General features: G+C 45.7%; 1 protein-coding gene across 1 annotated transcript in view; it reads right to left on the reverse strand.

Annotated features, from left to right (window-relative positions):
• PPAN (peter pan homolog) overlaps window positions 1-21,648 on the reverse strand; it is a 109,764-nt gene extending 88,116 nt beyond the window's left edge. Inside the window, exons 1-3 of the mRNA XM_086959073.1 lie at window positions 21,478-21,648; window positions 3,088-3,258; window positions 1,962-2,063 (exon numbers count right to left, since the gene is read on the reverse strand). Coding sequence (XP_086815199.1) covers window positions 1,962-2,063; window positions 3,088-3,258; window positions 21,478-21,495 — 291 coding nt within the window. The 5' untranslated portion in view covers window positions 21,496-21,648. The remainder of the gene's footprint in view (window positions 1-1,961; window positions 2,064-3,087; window positions 3,259-21,477) is intronic.
• Window positions 21,649-22,204: the final 556 nt, after the last annotated feature.

Raw genomic sequence — 22,204 nt, forward strand, 5'->3', positions numbered from 1 at the left:
GAGTAGGCTGGTCCGGAGCTTCCTGGTTGGCACCAGGTGGGTTGTTGCAGCAGAGCCTCTGCTGATGGGAGTCCCAGTCTTTAAGAGGGTCAAGGCAGGCAGGTCCTTTGGGTGTCCCAAGGTTGCTGTCCGCAGGAGTCGCCGGGATTAGGCAGGAGCAGGTTCCAGGATCGACAGACCAGTAGGGCTCCGGCCAAGTCAGTTGTTGTCGTCCTGTTAGCGGCTGCACGGCGGGTCTTCTTGATCGTATTTCTTTTTTTTGTATCTGGATCTGAGGAAGGAAGGTTCAGGGAGTCCCTAAATACTGAATTTAGGGGCGTTACAGGTAGGGCAAGGACAGGGACCAATGGGTCCCTGTCCTGGGGTGAGTACACCCCCTAGTCTGCTCCTCTCTTGTGGGAGGAGGCAGGAGCCTAGCTGGGATTGGGCAGGGCTCCCCATCTACAAGATGGCCGGAGCCCGGGGTCGTGCTTCACCTCTTCTCCCCCACCCGAGGGGTGGGGTTGGCACAGGCTGGCACACCCCTCTTCATGACGTAGTTTTTCCCACCAGAGTGAGGGTTAGAACTGGTGGGGGCCAGTTGCTGGGTACAGAAAATGGTCTGGATAAGCTCACAGAGGTGGCATGCCTTTGAAGTTTCCCCCTGCCCATCCTGAGGGAGGAGACCTAGCACCTCGCCCAGGATGTGCACTGTTGCAGGCCCAGGAGAGCGGGGGGCTCTCCACCCAGGGATCCAGCAACATGTCTGTTGTGTGGCTGCCACTGCAGCCACTCAGCCCAGACGTTAATTTTAGGTTAGGATTTCAGAGGGCATCTCTAAGATGCCCTCTGGTGCATTTTACATTAAATCCCACACTGGCATCAGTGCGGGTTTAATGTGCTGAGAAGTTTGGTACCAAACTTGTCAGTCTTTAGTGTAGCCATTATGGTGCTGTGGAGTTCGTAATGACAACCTCCCAGCACCATATACTCTTAATGGCATCACTGCACTTACAGTGCCCAGGAATGGCCCTGGGTACTGTAGGGGCACAGGGCTCGTGCCCCTATGCCCACACCTCTGGCATAGGGCACCCAGCTAGAGGGGTGACTGAAGTATGCTAGGGCATTGGGTTCTGTGGGCATGGCACACAGGGATGTGTGCCATGTCGACTCTTGGTTTAGTTCTGTACTTAGGCACACAGCCTGCAAAGGCAGGGTGTGGATGCCAGGGTACAAGGTCCCTGAGGGTGGCACAATAAGTGCTGCAGCCCTCAGGGTTCTTCTATGGTCACCATGACCTGGGTACCTAGGGTACCATTTACTAAGGGCTGACAGGTGGCCAGAGATGCCAATTGGGTTTTTAGTTTCAGCACAGTTTTAGGGAAGGAACACAGGCCCTGGGTACCTGGTTGGCAGGAACCCAGGGCACACTCAGTCAAAGCACATCAGCAGTTCAGAAAAAAAGTGGGGGCATACCAAGGCAAGAAAGATGGCACTCTCTCACAAACTTGTACTGCTGTACCATATAGAAAAATCAACAGACCTGATGCACTTGGGAGAGTTGGGGCAGGTGGCATTTGAAAACCTTTTACATGCTTTTTACATGCTGCCCCAAAAGAGGAAGAGATTTGGAACTGCTTCAGGCAGATGGCGTCACGAGAGTCTTGTTGATAATGGCGTACAAAAAGGAAGGGTCATGCCACAAATAAGGCACAGAAGGGTTTTTTTTATTTTCAATTTGGTGTGATGCAGCTACTAAAAAAAGTTGCCATACATTTTTTTTGTTACAGGCGTGCCACTATTATTCAAAAGGTGTAAAAAAGTTATTCTCTCACCAAACTGCACTGGAGCTTGAGGACATTTCTCTATTGACGCTTTATTGAAGATCATTCTGATTACCCAACTGTTGGGTGTCTTCAGCTAATTCTCGATCTTCACACTGAATTCTTAGAAAGCGACATTTCAATAACACTTCTACTTACAAAATTGACACCAGTTGAGGTTTTGCTGAATACGAGGAAATGAGTCACACCGAGAGGACCAGCCACTGAGACAAAGTCTTTGAGAGCATTCTTCTTTCGGACCTAAAACCACCATCGAGCAGAACAACAAATAAAGAAACAATTAGGAATGAATAAGTCACACACAACAGTGTAATTATAAACCAAAAGATGTAGTTTCAGCTACAAAAACGAGCAAAGCAAACTGAGAAAATAAACTATTCTACAAATTAGATTTTTCTGACCAAATTCAAAGGGCCCTTCCTATTTCAATAAACAAGGCAAGGGATAGGGGCTTTTTCCCCAAATCATGTTCAGCTTGTTTATCGAGTTTATGTTTTTAATTTGCACTCTGATAATTGAACAAATGTTACTTTCCATTATAAAGCAGGACACAAGTACCTCAATGCCAAGAAAAAAACAGGCACAGAGGAACTATACCCAACAGACATGAGTAACAGAAGAGTTGAAAATAAGATGACGAACTCCGAGTGAGTTGTTCACCTACACTTAGATGTTACGCTACGATTTGTTTGTTAACAGTCTACCACTACCAGTTACTATTTAGGCACTGAGATCAATGTTGCTGTGAGGGAATTTAGGGGAAGTGGACTAAAGACTGGCACAACTGAGCAGCGACACTGGACGTGAAAACAATTCAGCATCAACATTACTTTGGGAAAGAGTAAAACCTTTCATGGATGCATCAGTGCGTTTACTTTGAAAGAAGTCACAGGTACCTCAGTCTACATATGGCATCATCATCTGCATCCAAATCAGCTACATTACTTGTTTTTCATCGATGTGCGAGGACAGTGGACAGGTAGGTAAGCATGCAAGTAACTGAGATACATATTAGGTACAGAAATAAAAGCCCTAGCAATTTTTAAAGTTGAATTAAATCTTGGAATTATTTGAGCATGCCAAAAAACATGCCTTGCGAGTATGTTCGGCAACAACCCTGTCGCATGGATCAATTTTGAAGCAGTCATGCAATAAATGCATTGTAGTATTTCTACCAACTACTAACAATAGGAACGTTCGTTCACTGCCAATGTGCAACGATACCCTCACTGGGGCACACTTTAAACACTCATAGATAGTGTACCTTAAGTGAAGTTGCAGTGAAGGGTTCCATCACTCTTTTCATGTTCAAGATGAGTTCATGCACATTCTTGCCAATCTGACCCCGGTGGAACACAAAGGAATGTGGCACAGACGAGTACTCCTCCTTGGCAACATGGATAGCACTAGCCCGGGACTTCTTCTGATTTTTCGTCTAGAAGAACAAGAATGAACAGGTTGAACAGATCTATTAAGTCAATGAACAAGGAAATGTCATTGTTTTTAAAAGTTAATCAGTATTGCAGACCCCAGCAATAAGCAAAGTAACTATAACTTGCGCCCTTTCCATGCACTGTTAATTGACCCACATAGTCACTCATGACCTGTTCTATGACCTCAGTGATATCATCACTGACATCTGAAATTACACCATTGATGAAAACGCTGTTCATGGCGGGGGCACAAGATATAATTACGTCAAGTAACTATAACTGGTGAATGTCAACGGTTTTGCTAGTTTAAAATGTTATGTTTTAACTGACTTTCACTTACTTAACTATAATGGGCCTTTAAACTGTGTTTTTTCCCCCAGAGAATTTCTACTTTTTTTTTTAATATAAGGCATGGTTAATATATAAACGGTGACCAGAGCCGCTAAGCCACATAATGCAGCCATAACAACTAACCTGCATTCCCAAGCTGTAGAGCAAAAGCTTCAGCTCTGGCTATGCTTAAAAATATCAACAAGTTTTACAGGGGTAATTTTTCGTGGAATCTACATAACATAGGGTTTAGTATTTCTAGGTGGCTACTGTACTCCCTGCAGCCACCCACATGTAAAAATATGCCGCTGGTGGTGCCCCAGTCCAGATTATTGCACCACTATACACTCAAGTTTAAATTAGCTCACAAAGGGCATTATGGAACTCTTCTTTTCAGAGCAATGAACAGTAAATGAGCTGCACCGGCGACTATTCTTTCTGGAATTTTATTTGGGGGGGGGGGGTAATTATGTTTGTAGGTGTCCTGGCCCCCCATGGGGCACCTACACCTTTTATCTTGGGGGCCACAAGGGTAACCCCAGGGCCCCCACTAATGCCTTTGCCCGTTCACTGTGCAGCACCCATTGTGGGTGCTGCCGAGTGACTGACATTTTCTTTTTTTAAGTTCCCCCTCTCTGGGCTTCGGCCCCCTCCTCATTTTACAAAAATAGAAAGAAAAAAAAAAACACAGGCACCGGTGGAAATCGGTCTTTGGGGAGAAGTAAGCTTTTGGGGGTGCGGGGGATTGGGGTTGTCATGCCCTGCACCCCATATGCTTTTTCACCTTTTTGCAGGACAGGTGACCATGTCCCAGAATCCTAAAATGGCTGCCCCCAAATCCTTATTGAAGTGGTGGCAGCAGTCAATCAGATCATATATTTTGATCTGGTGGCTCTGCGAATCCTCTGCGGTATGAGATATAAATACATTTTGAACCTTATTTCTAAAAAAAACAATGAACGGATTTACAGCAACCACAACAAGCACTGGTAAATGCAATAGGTTTCGGCTATGTGATTAATATTTTATTGTTGTAGGTTTTAGCTTGGTGAGCAGGTGTAAGACGGATATGGTAAACTAATGTTTGAACAGGTGATAGAAAGGGATAAAGAGAGAAAATCAATTTAGGAAAGCACAAGAGAATGAGCGGCTGAGGAAGTAAGCAAGAAGATATGTAAGGATTTATGAAAAAAGAAAGTGTCAGCGAGCAAGTAAAAAATCAAAGAAAAGAAAGGAGTGAAATCTGGGTAGTAAAAAAAAAAACAAAAAAAAAAAACGGAAATGTCGAGTTTTAGATTAATCAAATAACGTTTTAGGATGTTCCGGCCTTTTGGACCTTATAAGAGTTTAGCCATGCAGTGCATTATCCTGGGTCCTGTGCCGCCTGGAATTGAAGAGCTAGCACTAGCAAGCCTGCATATTTTATTTAATCATTTTTTTAAACGTGCAACAGCAATTCAACATTTAAAGACAAAAAAATATTATTGCCATCTAAGGCTGCATGCATATGGTTGTCCAAAAAAAAAAATGTGCAATCACAAATAAATTAAAAGAAAACACAGATCCCCTAACAGTCCTGGCACTGAAGTGGACTACATTGCAGTGCAAGGGCAGTAAATTGTGTGTGTGTAACAGGTAACGAGGACAGACAGAGCACTGTCAAGAGACCAGACATGGTGATAGGATCAAAACACACTGCCTGGTCGCCTGTACCCAGAACCTGGCCTATGCCACAGTACAAAGTGTTTCTCATAAGAATCCAGGCAATATGAAGGGCGCAAATGACAAGTAACTTGCCTCTTAGTGCAGCAATGACATAACGGGAGTAAGGGGCACGAATATAGATACATGAATATTAATAAATGACAACTTTCAATAGATACCTTTCAATGATGTTATGATACATTAACTTGTGAAGCGTACAAATACCTTCGAGAGTCTTGGTGCTAGCTACTGTTAACGTAAGTGAGACTACTAGTGCATTAGGTGACTATATTGTCTGTAGTACTAGTACGTAGTTAATTAGTCTGTTGTACTATGGTGAAACACCTGTACATCACCGAAATGTGGTTGATTGAATCTTAAAGTGACTGTATCATATGTTTGTACAACATTTGCTGCACGATTACATCATATACGTGTCCGGACCCTTAGAGCAAAGCCAGACCATGGCTTGGCTCGGCTTGCATGCTAATTTCTTCACTTGCCTACCTCTAGAATAGAAGATGCCTTTCTACTAAGCAGGAGACAGCAGTGAATGGCCTACTCCCCCGCAGCCACAGGGGCAGTGGTAGAAGTCACCCATGTAAATGTAAATGTGAATGTACAGGAATTTATATAGCGCAAATCACCAAGCGGTTTCTTAGCGCTTGCTTAGGGAACCAGTCCTGGTATTACCCTGTGAGATAACCCCGGCAGGGTATCCGCAAGGTGAAAGCCAGGCATCCCGCCGAGAGGTGTCGTTGTGGAGATTAAGCAAGCTATTGCCCAGAGTCGCAGAGTGTGAACCCGTGAATCGAGTAGGCACCGGAGCGAGAATTGTCGAGTCCATGGACATTTTTAGGACTCAAGACCCCGCCGAGCCGGGAATTGAACCCTGGTCCCGGGCTGACCTCTGCTTCCAGGTCTGTCTCCTCTAACCAGTGAGCCACACTTCTCCACCCATCGCTTCCATGGCAGGCAGTGGATAGGCAGGAGCAAAAGGGTCAGGAATTAGCATACAGGGACTATCTGTTGGCAGGCAGGGGTAGTCACAGGCCAACAGAGGAAGAACACAGTTAGGGGCAGGGTTAGCAAAGCAGACAGGTGGTAGGAGATGTGGGAGGAGTATAATACGGTCAGGGGGAGCTAGGCAACAGGCATGGACAGAAGTAGCAGGCTGAGAGCACGAAGGGAACACACATGGACAGAAAGGGCACCCTTTGTGCAGGGTCAGTCACAAGACAAACAAGGGAGAGATGGATGTACAAGATACGCTGTTAGAGGCGGATCTGGCTGCAGCATGGCACAGGGAGCCCCGGGTACAGCTCCCTGGAAGAAGGAGCGAACAATGGTCGTGCATTGCTAAATGCAACAGCCAGCAAAAGAGAAAGTTCCCTCATTGGCCACAATTATTCATTACAGGTATGCATCACATTATTTATGTTACAGGCGACAGATACACAACAAGCTTTTTATTTTCTTCAAAAAATATATGAAGTTTTTTAATTATTTATTTTTAGCATCGCTCACAGTGTTAACATATCATAAATCATTTCATGGTTCATACAAAAAAGGGAAGGAATAAAGTGACAATAACTAATCATGAAAAAGACAATTTATACCAATACATATGCCCCTGATAACACACAGTCAATCACAACATACAAACACATACATACTATCATTGCATACACATACACTATGTCTGTAAAAGGAATCTGGGTACTGATCAGCAGTGAGCCCCCTGCCTACTAACGAGTCTCAAAGCTAAGTATGAGACCCTGCACTATGGTCGAAGCGCGTTTCGGTGGCACACGGCCACCTTCCTCAGGACCTCTTCCAGGCAGTTAACACCCACATATACAGGGGACACTTAAAAAACCGTAAATTCTGCTTAATTCTCAAGAGGCAGTGTCATAGGCAAGAACCACGTAGGGAAACTCATGGGTTTATTAATGTCTATATATAGAATATGGGAGTCTCTCTAGGTATCCAACGAATTAATGGGGAGGCGATAACGCGAATCCAGAAGAGCAATTTATGATCATTTTGTTTAACTTAGGATCAAGTGTATTATTCTGATTTATGTACTCATATTACTCCTTTCGGAACCACTTGTCCCTGTGGGAGTCTACTTTATTCCACACTTTGTGCAAGAGCTCAGCTACTTATGTTACCTGATAACATTGATGAATCTTTGTAGTGAGTAGACTGGTACTTCCAAGTCGCCTGTGAGAACTCTTGGACTGTTGAGGATATGAGACGCAGTCCATCTATACCCGGTCTATTCATGAAACATTATCGAAAGGAGTAATATGAGTACATAAATCAGAATAATACACTTGATCCTAAGTTAAACAAAATGATCATAAATTGCTCTTCTGGATTCGCGTTATCGCCTCCCCATTAATTCGTTGGATACCTAGAGAGACTCCCATATTCTATATATAGACATTAACACCTTGGGTGCTAATGGCTTTTCCCCTCCGGTGCTGAAAGGTCCAGATCTGCATTGTTCATGACAAGGTCAGCTCGACAAACGCACAGCGCAGGTAACACCCATGACGAGCTGACCTTGTCATGAGCATGGAAGGGGTTAATAAACCCATGAGTTTCCCTTCGTGGTTCTTGCCTATGACACTGCCTCTTGAGAATTAAGCAGAATTTACGGTTTTTTAAGTGTCCCCTGTATATGTGGGTGTTGACTGCCTGGAAGAGGTCCTGAGGAAGGTGGCCGTGTGCCACCGAAACGCGCGTCGACCATAGTGCGGGGTCTCATACTTAGCTCCCTGCTGATCAGCACCCAGATTCCTTTTTCAGACAGCGTATGTGTATGCAATGATAGTATGTATGTGTTTGTATGTTGTGATTGACTGTGTTATCAGGGGCATATGTATTGGTATAAATTGTCTTTTTCATGATTAGTTATTGTCACTTTATTCCTTTCCTTTTTTTGTATGAACCATGAAATGATTTATGATATGTTAACACTGTGATTATATGCTTCTTATGAATTCTAACCTAAATGAAAAATATATAAATTTGAAAGCGATGCTGAAAATAAATAATTAAAAAACTTCATATATTTTTTGAAGAAAATAAAAAGCTTGTTGTGTATCTGTCGCCTGTAACATAAATAATGTGATGCATACCTGTAATGAATAATTGTGGCCAATGAGGGAACTTTCTCTTTTGCTGTGCTTTAGCTCTTCCCCTCTGTTCCCTGGCCGTACTTGATATTTTGAGGGGGTCCCATCATTACTGCTAAAGGCAACAGCCAGACCACTGCTTGCCAGCTATGGTAATCCTGGACCTATCGATTGATGCTGGCCAAGGTTCGCACTCTACGGCTATTAAGCTGGGGCAGGCCCCCTCGGGCTCAGAGGCATTTTCCACCGCCATTTTCTTCATCACAGATTGGCATAGGCGGCGCCATTTTCTTCATCGCAGAGTGGCGTAGGCGGCGAAAGCAGTAGAAAGAGATACCGTACAGAACTTTATTGGGGCTAGGGTGACCAACCGCCCGTAAATTTCATGGACAGTCCGTAATTTTCACCCTCTGTCAGTGACATCTTTAACGGACGCCATGTGTCCGTAATACTGCTGATTTTGGGTGACCGACAATAATTTTGTGGCTTTCACTCTTCAATGATTGACCAAAACGTTGTGTGGAAAACCAAGGATTGGCTTGAAAGCCTTCAGCCAATCCTAGTGCTCCAGGCTCCACCGCAGGACTGTTTTCATTGGCACAGATGCTTCAGGGCCAATGAGAACAGCTTTTGGGCACCACCTTTACATTACTTTAGTATGTGCAGAAGCACGCTTTCGGTTTTGTGTTTGTAGGGTCCGACTCCTTCATTTTTGGAAGAGTGACGTCGTTTCCCAGGCCTGCAGACTCTCAGCCCCAGTTTCTGGACCACAGTCAGCCATGGACTTTTTTACCCTTTGCAAAAAACGTCTCAAACAGTCGGTAAATTTAATAAATGTGCTTTTTACCGTTCTTTTTCGTGTGTGTGCGTTTATTTCCAGTTCATTTAAGTTTGTCTACTGTTTTCAGTTTCCCCTAGTGTACTCGTTCCTAGGCTCTCTCTAGCTTTCTCTTGCACGTTTCCCCTTCAATCTACGCCTCACTCTTTAGATAGAGGAATGTTTGTTAACGAAGTGAGGGGATACTGGGTCGAAGGTAATGACTTCAGTCACTGTCTTCGCCAATTACTAGGGGTCACAAGTTATTGGGTCCAAAATCGGGGAAATCAAGCTTGATATGGAATTACCAAGTTCAATTTTACATGTCTGTCCCGATTCGAAGCCTTGTGCCTGCATATTCAACGGAAACATTTGTTTTTAACTCTCTGCATTACTGCACTCAGTAAAGCTGGAATCTGGAGAACAATATCCCATCTAACATGAAATGGGCCTCTTAGTCTTCCTCAGAGCAGGAGCAAAATATATCAAGATCACAGCCTGTAATTAGGTACATGATGTTTATGATTCAAGAAACATCAATGTATTTTCGTCTCTAAAGATGAAGATGTTCAGCCTAGCTGTGAATAAATGATGCTTGCTCATCCTTCCTCGGTTTGTCCTTTATCAGCTATTGAGCGGATGATAGTTTGTCTGAATTTAAAAACAATATATGAAAAACCTGTTCCAGTGGGCACCACTCTGCTCTAGAAGAATTCCCTGCCACTTGGATGTGGTTGGGCGATATTTGATGGCGTTTTGCAGGTCTGTAACTGAAGGAGTCTCAACTGACTTTCTTACCTGTTCTATCACTTTTTCACCTGTCTTCCACCGCTCTTATAACCACTTGTCTGTCTCTTTCGCAGCAGTCTTATACCAGGTCCATACCTCTCACCTTTCCTTCTTCCTGCCTCTCCCTCAGCTGTTTTTTTCTAACCTGTGTCTTATCACCAGTTTCTCTTTTTCTTTCTCTCACTACAAAATGACAACCTGTTACTTTATCATCACACTCTCAATTGTCTCCCTTCTTTCATCTGTACTCTCTCACCTGTCTACCACCCTACCCTTTCAGCGGTCTTTATAACCTCTCTTTATTGCACCTCTCTCACATCTGTCTCTCTTTTCTTCCGGTCTCTCTTCGGCATCTGCCTCTATGTAGATCACAACTCTCATACTGTCATCCCATCTCGTCACTTTTCCTTCTCTCTGATTCTTGGCTGTCTGTCACCTGTCTATGTCCATAGCACCTACTGCTGTCACCTGCCTCTTTGTCACAGGTCTATATTTCACTTACACCTGTCGGCCTTCTCTCATGTATTTAATCCCTCTCTATCACGTCCCATCTTTCAGTCTCTCACCTGTCTCTCTTTAGTATCCTCTTCATGCTCTTCCTTCTGTGTTTTTCTCCTCATATCCCCTCATAGTTTTTCTCTATTACCCATTTCTACCCCTATGCTGTACTTCTTATTTCTTGCTCCCTTCATGCGCTCAGGGGGTGGAGGAGTGACAGAGACTACCTTTTACTAGGTTCGACTTTCAGAAATAAATAATTGTTTTGCAAGTGTGTAGCTTAGCTTACAGCCTGCTACTGGTTAGAACTTTCATGACTTTACTTTCAAATGATGTAGGTGAGAGGTATAGAAAGTAAACAAGGCTCATTAGAGCTTTGTGTCACTCCTTTTCTGACACCACCCTTACTCCGCTGATACCAGGGGGGCACCGTTGCACCCATAAATGATGCCCATGGCAAAATCTTGAAAGTTCAAGAACACTTCGGCGGAAAATTTTATGACAAGGGAGTTCAAGAACACTTCTGCGGGAAATTCTATGTCAAGGGATTTGCGCTCCGAGTTTCCAAGTACTGTGGGTGGGAGGGGGAACATCACTTACAACGCAACTTTTACAACGACATACCATTACAACGGAACTTTTACAACTCAAAAACTTTTACAACGCATGTATTTACAACGCATGTTTTTACAACGCAGGTACCTTTACAACGCATACCATTACAACGTAAGTATTGGTAAGTATATAATTATTTTTTAAATGTTATATGTTTGGGGTAAAGGGGTATTTTTAGGGTTCAGGGTCAGTTTTGGGTTTTTGGGTGAAGGGGTATTTTTGGGGTTCAGGGTCAGTTTTTGGGTAAAGGGGTATTTTTGGGGTTCAGGGTCAGTTTTTGGGTAAAGGGGTATTTTTGGGGTTCAGGGTCAGTTTTTGGGTAAAGGGGTATTTTTGGGGTTCAGGGTCAGTTTTTAGTTTTTGGGTAAAGGGGTATTTTTGGGGTTCAGGGTCAGTTTTTAGTTTTTGGGTAAAGGGGTATTTTTAGGGTTCAGTGTCAGTTTTTAGTTTTTGGGTAAAGGGGTATTTTTGGGGTTCAGGGTCAGTTTTTAGTTTTTGGGTAGAGGGGTATTTTTGGGGTTCAGGGTCAGTTTTTAGTTTTTGGGTAAAGGGGTATTTTTGGGGTTCAGGGTTAGTTTTTGGGTAAAGGGGTATTTTGGGGTTCAGGGTCAGTTTTTGGGTAAAGGGGTATTTTGGGGTTCAGGGTTAGTTTTTAGTTTTTGGGTAAAGGGGTATTTTTGGGGTTCAGGGTTAGTTTTTGGGTAAAGGGGTATTTTGGGGTTCAGGGTCAGTTTTTAGTTTTTGGGTAAAGGGGTATTTTTGGGGTTCAGGGTCGGTTTTTGGGTAAAGGGGTATTTTTGGGGTTGAGGATCAGTTTGGGGTTTTTGGGGTACAGGGGTACAGGGTAAAAATAAATTAAAATTAAATTTAAATTAAATTAATTAAATGAAACTAAATTACATTAAATTATATTTTTTTCAATTAATTTACGATTATAAAATTAATATATATTTACCAATACTTATGTTGTAATGGTATGCGTTGTAAAGGTACCTGCGTTGTAAAAACATGCGTTGTAAATACATGCGTTGTAAAAGTTTTTGCGTTGTAAAAAATGCGATGTAAAAGCATGCGTTGTAATAACATGCGTTGTATCATCATATATCCGGGTGGGAGTGCTGCTCTCATGGCTATTTCCTTCAACAACATCACAGTTTTATCATTTAGGCCGGATGCAGGTCAAATAAGGTTGTGTTTCTGGTTGAGAACTGTGGGCAAAGACAGTCTGAACTTTCTGGGGGGTGGCTACCCACAGACAAGCATTTGCAATGCAATGGTCTCGGCATCATTAAAGGTAGAGCAATTGGCATTGCTCATGTCATATTTTTTTTTCTTTAAATCATAAATAAATGGCATTGTCATTTACATTGCCAATACACACCACTCTGCACACTCACTACTCTGCACTCTGCACACTCACTACTCTGCACTCTGCGCACTCACTACTCTGCACTCTGCGCACTCACTACTCTGCACTCTGCGCACTCACTACTCTGCACTCTGCGCACTCACTACTCTGCACTCTGCGCACTCACTACTCTGCACTCTGCGCACTCACTACTCTGCACTCTGCGCACTCACTACTCTGCACTCTGCGCACTCACTACTCTGCACTCTGCGCACTCACTACTCTGCACTCTGCACTCACTACTCTGCACTCTTCACTACTCTGCACTCTTCACTACTCTGCACTCTTCACTACTCTGCACTCTGCACTCTGCACTCACTACTCTGCACTCTGCGCACTCACTACTCTGCACTCTGCGCACTCACTACTCTGCACTCTGCGCACTCACTACTCTGCACTCTGCGCACTCACTACTCTGCACTCTGCGCACTCACTACTCTGCACTCTGCGCACTCACTACTCTGCACTCTGCGCACTCACTACTCTGCACTCTGCGCACTCACTACTCTGCACTCTGCGCACTCACTACTCTGCACTCTGCGCACTCACTACTCTGCACTCTGCGCACTCACTACTCTGCACTCTGCACTCACTACTCTGCACTCTGCACTCTGCACTCACTACTCTGCACTCTGCACTCTGCACTCACTACTCTGCACTCTGCACTCACTACTCTGCACTCTGCACTCACTACTCTGCACTCTGCACTCTGCACTCACTACTCTGCACTCTGCACTCTGCACTCACTACTCTGCACTCTGCACTCTGCACTCACTACTCTGCACTCTGCACTCACTACTCTGCACTCTGCACTCTGCACTCACTACTCTGCACTCACTACTCTGCACTCACTACTCTGCACTCTGCACTCTGCACTCACTACTCTGCACTCTGCACTCTGCACTCACTACTCTGCACTCTGCACTCTGCACTCTGCACTCTGCACTCTGCACTCACTACTCTGCACTCTGCACTCTGCACTCTGCACTCACTACTCTGCACTCACTACTCTGCACTCACTACTCTGCACTCACTACTCTGCACTCACTACTCTGCACTCTGCACTCACTACTCTGCACTCTGCACTCACTACTCTGCACTCTGCACTCACTACTCTGCACTCTGCACTCACTACTCTGCACTCTGCACTCACTACTCTGCACTCTGCACTCACTACTCTGCACTCTGCACTCACTACTCTGCACTCTGCACTCTGCACTCACTACTCTGCACTCACTACTCTGCACTCTGCACTCACTACTCTGCACTCTGCACTCACTACTCTGCACTCACTACTCTGCACTCTGCACTCACTACTCTGCACTCTGCACTCACTACTCTGCACTCTGCACTCACTACTCTGCACTCTGCACTCACTACTCTGCACTCTGCACTCACTACTCTGCACTCTGCACTCACTACTCTGCACTCTGCACTCACTACTCTGCACTCTGCACTCACTACTCTGCACTCTGCACTCACTACTCTGCACTCTGCACTCACTACTCTGCACTCTGCACTCACTACTCTGCACTCTGCACTCACTACTCTGCACTCTGCACTCACTACTCTGCACTCTGCACTCACTACTCTGCACTCTGCACTCACTACTCTGCACTCTGCACTCACTACTCTGCACTCACTACTCTGCACTCTGCACTCACTACTCTGCACTCTGCACTCACTACTCTGCACTCTGCACTCACTACTCTGCACTCTGCACTCACTACTCTGCACTCTGCACTCACTACTCTGCACTCTGCACTCACTACTCTGCACTCTGCACTCACTACTCTGCACTCTGCACTCACTACTCTGCACTCTGCACTCACTACTCTGCACTCTGCACTCACTACTCTGCACTCTGCACTCTGCACTCACTACTCTGCACTCTGCACTCACTACTCTGCACTCTGCACTCACTACTCTGCACTCTGCACTCACTACTCTGCACTCTGCACTCACTACTCTGCACTCTGCACTCACTACTCTGCACTCTGCACTCACTACTCTGCACTCTGCACTCACTACTCTGCACTCTGCGCACTCACTACTCTGCACTCTGCACTCACTACTCTGCACTCTGCACTCACTACTCTGCACTCTGCACTCACTACTCTGCACTCTGCACTCACTACTCTGCACTCTGCACTCACTACTCTGCACTCTGCACTCACTACTCTGCACTCTGCACTCACTACTCTGCACTCTGCACTCACTACTCTGCACTCTGCACTCACTACTCTGCACTCTGCACTCACTACTCTGCACTCACTACTCTGCACTCACTACTCTGCACTCACTACTCTGCACTCACTACTCTGCACTCACTACTCTGCACTCACTACTCTGCACTCACTACTCTGCACTCACTACTCTGCACTCACTACTCTGCACTCTGCACTCACTACTCTGCACTCTGCACTCACTACTCTGCACTCTGCACTCACTACTCTGCACTCTGCACTCACTACTCTGCACTCTGCACTCACTACTCTGCACTCTGCACTCACTACTCTGCACTCTGCACGCACTACTCTGCACTCTGCACTCACTACTCTGCACTCTGCACTCACTACTCTGCACTCTGCACTCACTACTCTGCACTCTGCACTCACTACTCTGCACTCTGCACTCACTACTCTGCACTCTGCACTCTGCACTCTGCACTCTGCACTCTGCACTCTGCACTCTGCACTCACTACTCTGCACTCACTACTCTGCACTCACTACTCTGCACTCACTACTCTGCACTCACTACTCTGCACTCACTACTCTGCACTCACTACTCTGCACTCACTACTCTGCACTCACTACTCTGCACTCACTACTCTGCACTCACTACTCTGCACTCACTACTCTGCACTCACTACTCTGCACTCACTACTCTGCACTCACTACTCTGCACTCACTACTCTGCACTCACTACTCTGCACTCACTACTCTGCACTCACTACTCTGCACTCACTACTCTGCACTCACTACTCTGCACTCACTACAGCTTCCTTCCACAGCTAGAACTAGTGCATAATGTCAAAAAAGAGAAAACAAGGAAACACACTGAAGCTGTCTGTACCACGCCAAGTTCACATTTCGAGCAGCATGTGTTAAATCACGCTTTAGACTACTTCTCTACTCAAAAGTAGTACATTTCCTTCAAAAAGATACAAATATGACATGCAAACAGTAATGCCGAAACAAACTGTTCAGCATGGGTTTTGATTTACATGAAAACATTAATTTCACTTAAAATAATAATAGTTTTTAGCTAAATTAAATTTACATTTGGATTTAGGGCATATTCACATATTTTTAGTAAATTTAAATGTCAGTGGCAGATGGACACGCTTTCATTTAGCAGCCAAATATACAATAACTTACTGCCCCCGGAATTCCGCCGCGGCCGCACCGGAAGTCAGGCAAGGTCGCCTGTGACGGGGGCGGAGCCGCGTCCGGACCGGAAGAGGAGGCAGGCGGAGGAAATGCGTGGAGCGGCCCGGGGCTCCTGCGAGCGTGGAGAGCCCCCGGGGCCGACAACAGGACGTTGTACGCGTGTTGCGGGGCTCCCTTGACCAAGAGGGAGTCCCGGGATAGGAGCCGCAGCGTCAACTCTCCCTGCCGGTGCGGAGCAGTAAGTTAAAGGGGAGAGGGGGGGCCGGTGCGCGTGTGTGTGTGTGTGTGTGTGTGTGTGTGTGTGTGTGTGTGTATGAGTGGGGGGGTTCTGTATGTATGTGCGTGCGTGAGCGCTTCTGTTTCTATGTATGCGTGTGTTGTGTGGGAGCCTCGCGCAGCGCTCGTGCTAATGCGCGTGCCAGTTTAGAAATGCCTGCGCGCGACCCGGAGTGTCTCCTGGGACTGCTACTCGCTAACATAAGATCTCGGCGGAGACGCGCTTACGCGCGTCTTTTAGCCGAGACCTAAAAAATGACAGTCCCACAGAACTTCTGATGAATACTTATTCTCTGTTCTCTACTATCTGATCTCATCAAGTGCAGAGATGTGGAAACCAGAGCACAGTGGAGCCAGACAACAGTTCTTAAGAATGGAGAGCTTGTACAAACTAGACACTTAAGGGCTGTATGGTCGGGATTCCTGCCCTTTTGGTACCCTGCCTGTAATATAGCATTGCGTGACCTCCTTCATAGTGTCTGTAGAACATACCTTCGTCCCGAATTTTTGTCCTGAATTTTGACCTTCCATCCTGAATTTTGACCCTTTGTCCTGAATTTTTACACTCACTGTCTTGAATTTACAACCATGCCAGTTGGTCACCCTAATTGTGGCGCCTCCCTATGTGGCAGCAGCGGAGGGCACTAGAGTGTGGCAGTCTCCGGGCAGTTAGCGGCCGCATCGATGACTCACCCCAAAGCTGCTTCCTGGGATCCCGGTGCCCAAGGTGAACATGATGAATGGCCGCAGGGAGAGAAGCGGACACAGGCCTCCCAAGGGCAAACCAATAACAGTTTAAAACCAAAAGTCCAATATGAGAGAGGTAGAAGATGTCCATGTTTACTTAAGCCTCGAGCACAAAGTTGGTGTAATTGTCTGACACACTTGCATGGCAAAAACACGCTGCACTTCAGGAGTCGCTCGGAAGCCCTATAGTGGATCCCTGTTCCGGCCCCAGGGGTTGCTACTTGGTGAAGGGAGCACCAGAGTGGGTGCCTGCTTCGGCAATTCTGTTACTTTGTATTTACGGATCCCTGTTCAATTTCCCTATGGAAAACTGCATAGAAAAATGCGTTTTGGGACACCCCATTCTTAATACAGGCCCCTGCTTGACAGATCACCCCAAAACTCTCCAGAAAGGAGCGGAGGTGAATGAGACTGTTTGTGAAACGTTTTGTGAAGATTCATCAAAGAACGCCAAAGTTATAAGCTGACACTGGGTAATATGATAATAGTTACAATAAAAGATGTGCACACTAAAACATCTTGTTTCACTTTCAAGATTTAGAATGCTCTCCCCTAAAGATCTTTGCCTTGCCTGGTACTATGTGCATTTCTGAAGATGCTGAAAACTCACTTCATAAACAAGCATTAGAAATGCAATAGGTCTCGCAGCATTAGAGTTAGTGCTTTTAGAATTGTTTATAGGTTTTTTGTTGTAAATCTTTTGCATTTTATTTTTTTGTAGGCAATGCAAAAGAATTACAAATCAAAAAAGCAATAAGCAAATGTAAAAGCTTTAACTAAAAATCCTGCGAGACCTATTGCACTGTGTGAGGGTGAGTGAGGGTGAGTGAGGGTGAGTGAGGGTGAGTGAGATGGAGTTAAACAAGCCCAACGTTTAAAAAAATCACGAAATCAAACCGGATACCCTTAGCCTTGTAAGCATGTAGGATTTTACAACTATGAAAAATACACAATTAAACCCTCCATACAAAGCTTGATGTTGAATTAAACAAACAGTGCCAACTCTGAAACGCTAGGAAATGCAGCTACATGTGCACAGCGGGCTTGTGTGAAACTTATTCCCCGAGTTCGTTGGATCGACGAGGTTCCGGCTCACAGAGAACTCTTGTCTTCTGACTGAAAATGTTAAAGAAAAAAATGGCCAAGTTTGGCACTGGCCCAGAATCAAAGTTGGTAGGAGGCGGGGTGTACTCCTTCGAGAGCTGGAGTAGATGGAGAGGAGGGGCGTCTAGGCGCTCCCTGTACCTCCGTGGCCTGGGGTAGAGGAGGAGCGGGGACATGTAGGCGGGCCCTGTACCTCCCAGAGCTGGTGCAGAATGGAGTCAGTCGCAGCTGAGTGCACACCTCACCGGGCCTGTAGAGAGGGAGGGGACAGGCAGTCGAGGAAGGGGGACTGCCTGCGCCTCACTGGGCAGGAGAAGAGTCCGCATGCAGGCAGTGCGGTGGAGAGGTAGAGCTGGCCTGGCATGGTTCCAAAATGGCTCCATACCATGTGTGGCAATTTCAATCGGTCTTGGATTTGTTCCAGCAGCGCTTTGCGTTCTGTTTCTGAGGCGCCGTTTACCATATTAAAAGAAAATCTCCCACTTCAAGTTGCAATGTTAAGTTGCATAAAAAGCCAATGCTGGTTAAAGGTGTAAGGCGTGGCATCGAGGCACTTGTCAGCTATGCGGGGCATTGGAGGCCCGGTGTGCAGTACAGAGGTCTGATGGAGAGAGAGAGAAGCCGAGACAGAGTATGCACCTAGGGCTGTTGGCGAGGGGCCCGAGAGTACGTAGCACGGACCCTGCAGCTCGCATGCATTGACTGAGGTGGGCCAAGTACCAGATGGAGGCGCAGCCATGGCGGGGCGCCACCTCGCAGGGCTGGGCGTGAAGGGTAGGGGGCTGGAGAGAGGTGGGGCACGGAGGCATGCTACGGAGCCAGGGTCTTAAGTCAGGGTGGGGTCTCCTCTCCCACTCAGACTGTGGTGAGAGACATTCTTTTCCAATGAGAAGAAAAATAAACATTGAGAGGTTGAGTGAAAAGGAGGGAGGGCCCCGGTTTAGAAGGGAAGGGAGTGTACACCGTGTGCTCATTCCTCAGCTTAGAAACTCCGAATTCAAGCGAAGAATACATTACAATTACCTACAAACCACGAGTTTGCATTACAAAGCACAAACACCGACACACGCAACCACGGGGTTTATAGATGCCGCCGCTGAGGAGGGGTGAGGCAGGCGGGGCAGAGCTGAGGCTGCCAGGGAGAGAGGGAGGAAAGGTGTAGAGCCGAGGCAGTGTCGAAGTAGGGAGGCACTACTGTAGTGCAGACTCCTGCTAGGACTACAAACCACACCACATGCTTCTCTCTGCCCCCACAATACCACTCATAGCTGTCTGCTCCACTCAAAGGACACTGACGACGTGACTCTAGTTCCAAAGCCCACGTGTCAACTAGCACTTTGTCCACAGGTACAATCCTACAGTGGCAGACGTCACGTGATCTACCACAGCACAAAGGGAAAGTGAATATCACTGGCAGTGCCCAGCAAGCGCTGACAAAGTTCCTTGCCGAAAACGTGCAGGCGAGGTGCGACACGGCCCGGAAGACGCAAGGAAGAGAGGGGAGGGGGAGGAGAAATGCGACACGGCGGGAGGGGGCGGGCAGGGGAGGGGGCGGAGAGGGGAGAGGTGCGACACGGCAGGAAGACGAAAGGAAGAGAGGGGAGGGGGAGGAGAAATGCGACACGGCGGGAGGGGGCGGAGGGGTAAACAAAGACGGACGTGCACGCGCCCGTGACTTTTAAGGTCAATGCGCATGCGCATAAGCTCAATGCGCATGCGCATTGACCTTAAATTTATCGTGCACTGCAAGGAATCGCCACGATTCCTTGCAGTGTGGATAAAGAGTGGATAACTCGCAATAGTCTCGCTTTGCTCGATGCGCATGCGCATCGACAAAAGGCGAGACCTAAACATGTAAATGTACACTACCTTACAACCACACACTTGTTTCTTCCACCTCCTTCCTCCCTTGGTTTGCAAATACCTTTAATAGTGCTGTTATTGTAAAAGAAACATGCCTTCTCCACTTTTTGCTTGAAATTGCATAACCAGTGTAATGCATTGTGGTTAATGGAAAAAGTTACTTTCAGGGCAAGGCCCAAGACTAAACAGTAAAGTAACACCGATTATGAACTTTATATATTGTAGCTACTTTTTTTTTATCAAACTATCAAAACACAAAGGTTGCGCATCAGCTTACATAACCACAGGCTCTTCAGCAGGCATAGCAAGGAACTAAAGGTGGTGCAATATCCATAAATGAGAGGGTAAATTACAAATGAGAAAAAGTACATGCAAAGGAAAAAGGCAATGTTGAATGAAAAGAAGATAGACGTGCTTTTCTAAAACCTTACTTGGACGGCAGAAAACAAAAAAAAGCTTACTAGAGTGTATATGTCTTAAAGAGATGATGGGAATCCATTTTCCTATTGAAATAATACTAATCACAGCATGTGACATGAGATTCAACACGGCTGCTGTGCAGCATGCCTAAATGTAAACAAAGAATATATATTTTTTTAAAGTTCATGGTAGGAAAAAAACCTTACATAATCAATTTAAACTACTTTCTGGCTTTGTCAATGTTTGTTAAGCCATAATGTACAGCAGTGCGACTGCTGTGCAGCATTATAAAAAGTAAACAGAAAAAAAACACCATGATGCAGCCAGAATCGGTAGTGGCATAGGGTTTTCTTTTAAATGTTTTACATTTAGCCAGGTTGTACAGCAGAGGTGCTGTTGTTCAACATGGCTAAAAAAACATTGACAAAACCATTTAATCTTGCACGTGCAAGACCTATTGGCTTTGCCTATGCTTGTCTTCACTGCTGGAGGGGCAGGAAGGATTACCAAGAATGGTCACACGAGACATGCCGCTATATACCAGCGAGTAGGAAATTGTTAAGGGGCAGAAAGATCGACAGAGAGAGGTGTAGTGCCCTACTGTTGAGTGGCGTAAAGTAAAGCGTTGTATATTGGAATAGAGTGGCCTAGAGTGTCACAGATTGGAGGGACGTGGAGTGGTGTATAGTGCTGTAGAATTGAGTGGCATAGAATGCCATACAGTGCAGTGACGTTGAGTGGCGTAGTATAAAGTGGAGTCAAGTGTCGCAGAGTGGCGTTAATAGATCGCACACTTCAAAGCAAGTCAGTGAAGAAAAAAAGTCTTCCTAATCGATTCCTAAATCCCCAATGTCCGTTCCGACATCTTACTTAGGCAAACTCCGAGACCTCAAAAAACTTCTATCAAGAAAATATTTTAGCCTCGATAAATGTCCATGACCTAAAACTTTCAAATTTCAGGAAATTAGCATTATATTGACTCAGAAGGAGTTCATCATATCAACACGGAACCATCAGAAAATGTCCATCTTAATATCGATGCTAAGTTATACGTTTTCAGTCCAAACATATTCTTAGAGTAAAGTATGAAATTTGGTAGCGCTCGCCATACCTTGCCCTTGCGCACCATGGTTGCGGAGCTCTTCCCACCGAGAGGAGGCTATCGAGACGTCGCAGGGCGGACTCTCACGGTGCCAGCCGCCAGGAACCAACACGAGGCCTCGACAGACACATGGAGGATGTAGTGGAACTTCCGGTTTGGGATTATGGGGTCGTGAGATACACTTCCGGTACGCACCAAGATGGCCGCTGCTGCGTCAGTTTGACCCGTTTCAAGATGACTGCGGCTTTAAGCGCGATCTTCTTCAACATGGCGCTTCCAAATGTCCTCTCAAAAGTAATAAAACACAAAAATTTCGCTCTTAGAGAAAAAGAAACCCCGGGCTGTCACAGGCCTACAGTTGAAGTCTCCGGAAATATAAAAAAACGCAATTAGAGATTCGAGGCTTCAAGCGTTCAGACAATAAATGTAAAAGTCAGAACTCTGCTGTCACTGCTCACGCGGAGCCAGTAGAAAGACTTACTGAAATGAAAAACAAGCATTGGAAATGCAATAGGTCTTTTGGTGTGGAAAATGTTAGTTTTTTTTTTTGCAAAATATAAAAGTATTAATTAAGTTTTTAGAAATGGCAATAGTTATAAAATGATCACATGTTACATGTATAGCATTAGTAAAGGTACAATATATAGTTTTCCCCTGTCTTACATGTATTGACCTGACAAATAAAAATGTTTTAACATGAACAGAAGTGAAAACAGTGGTGTTGCGCTCTAGTCTA

The sequence above is a fragment of the Lissotriton vulgaris genome, chromosome 1_1, assembly GCF_964263255.1.
Source record: "Lissotriton vulgaris chromosome 1_1, aLisVul1.2, whole genome shotgun sequence".
NCBI lineage: Eukaryota > Metazoa > Chordata > Amphibia > Caudata > Salamandridae > Lissotriton > Lissotriton vulgaris.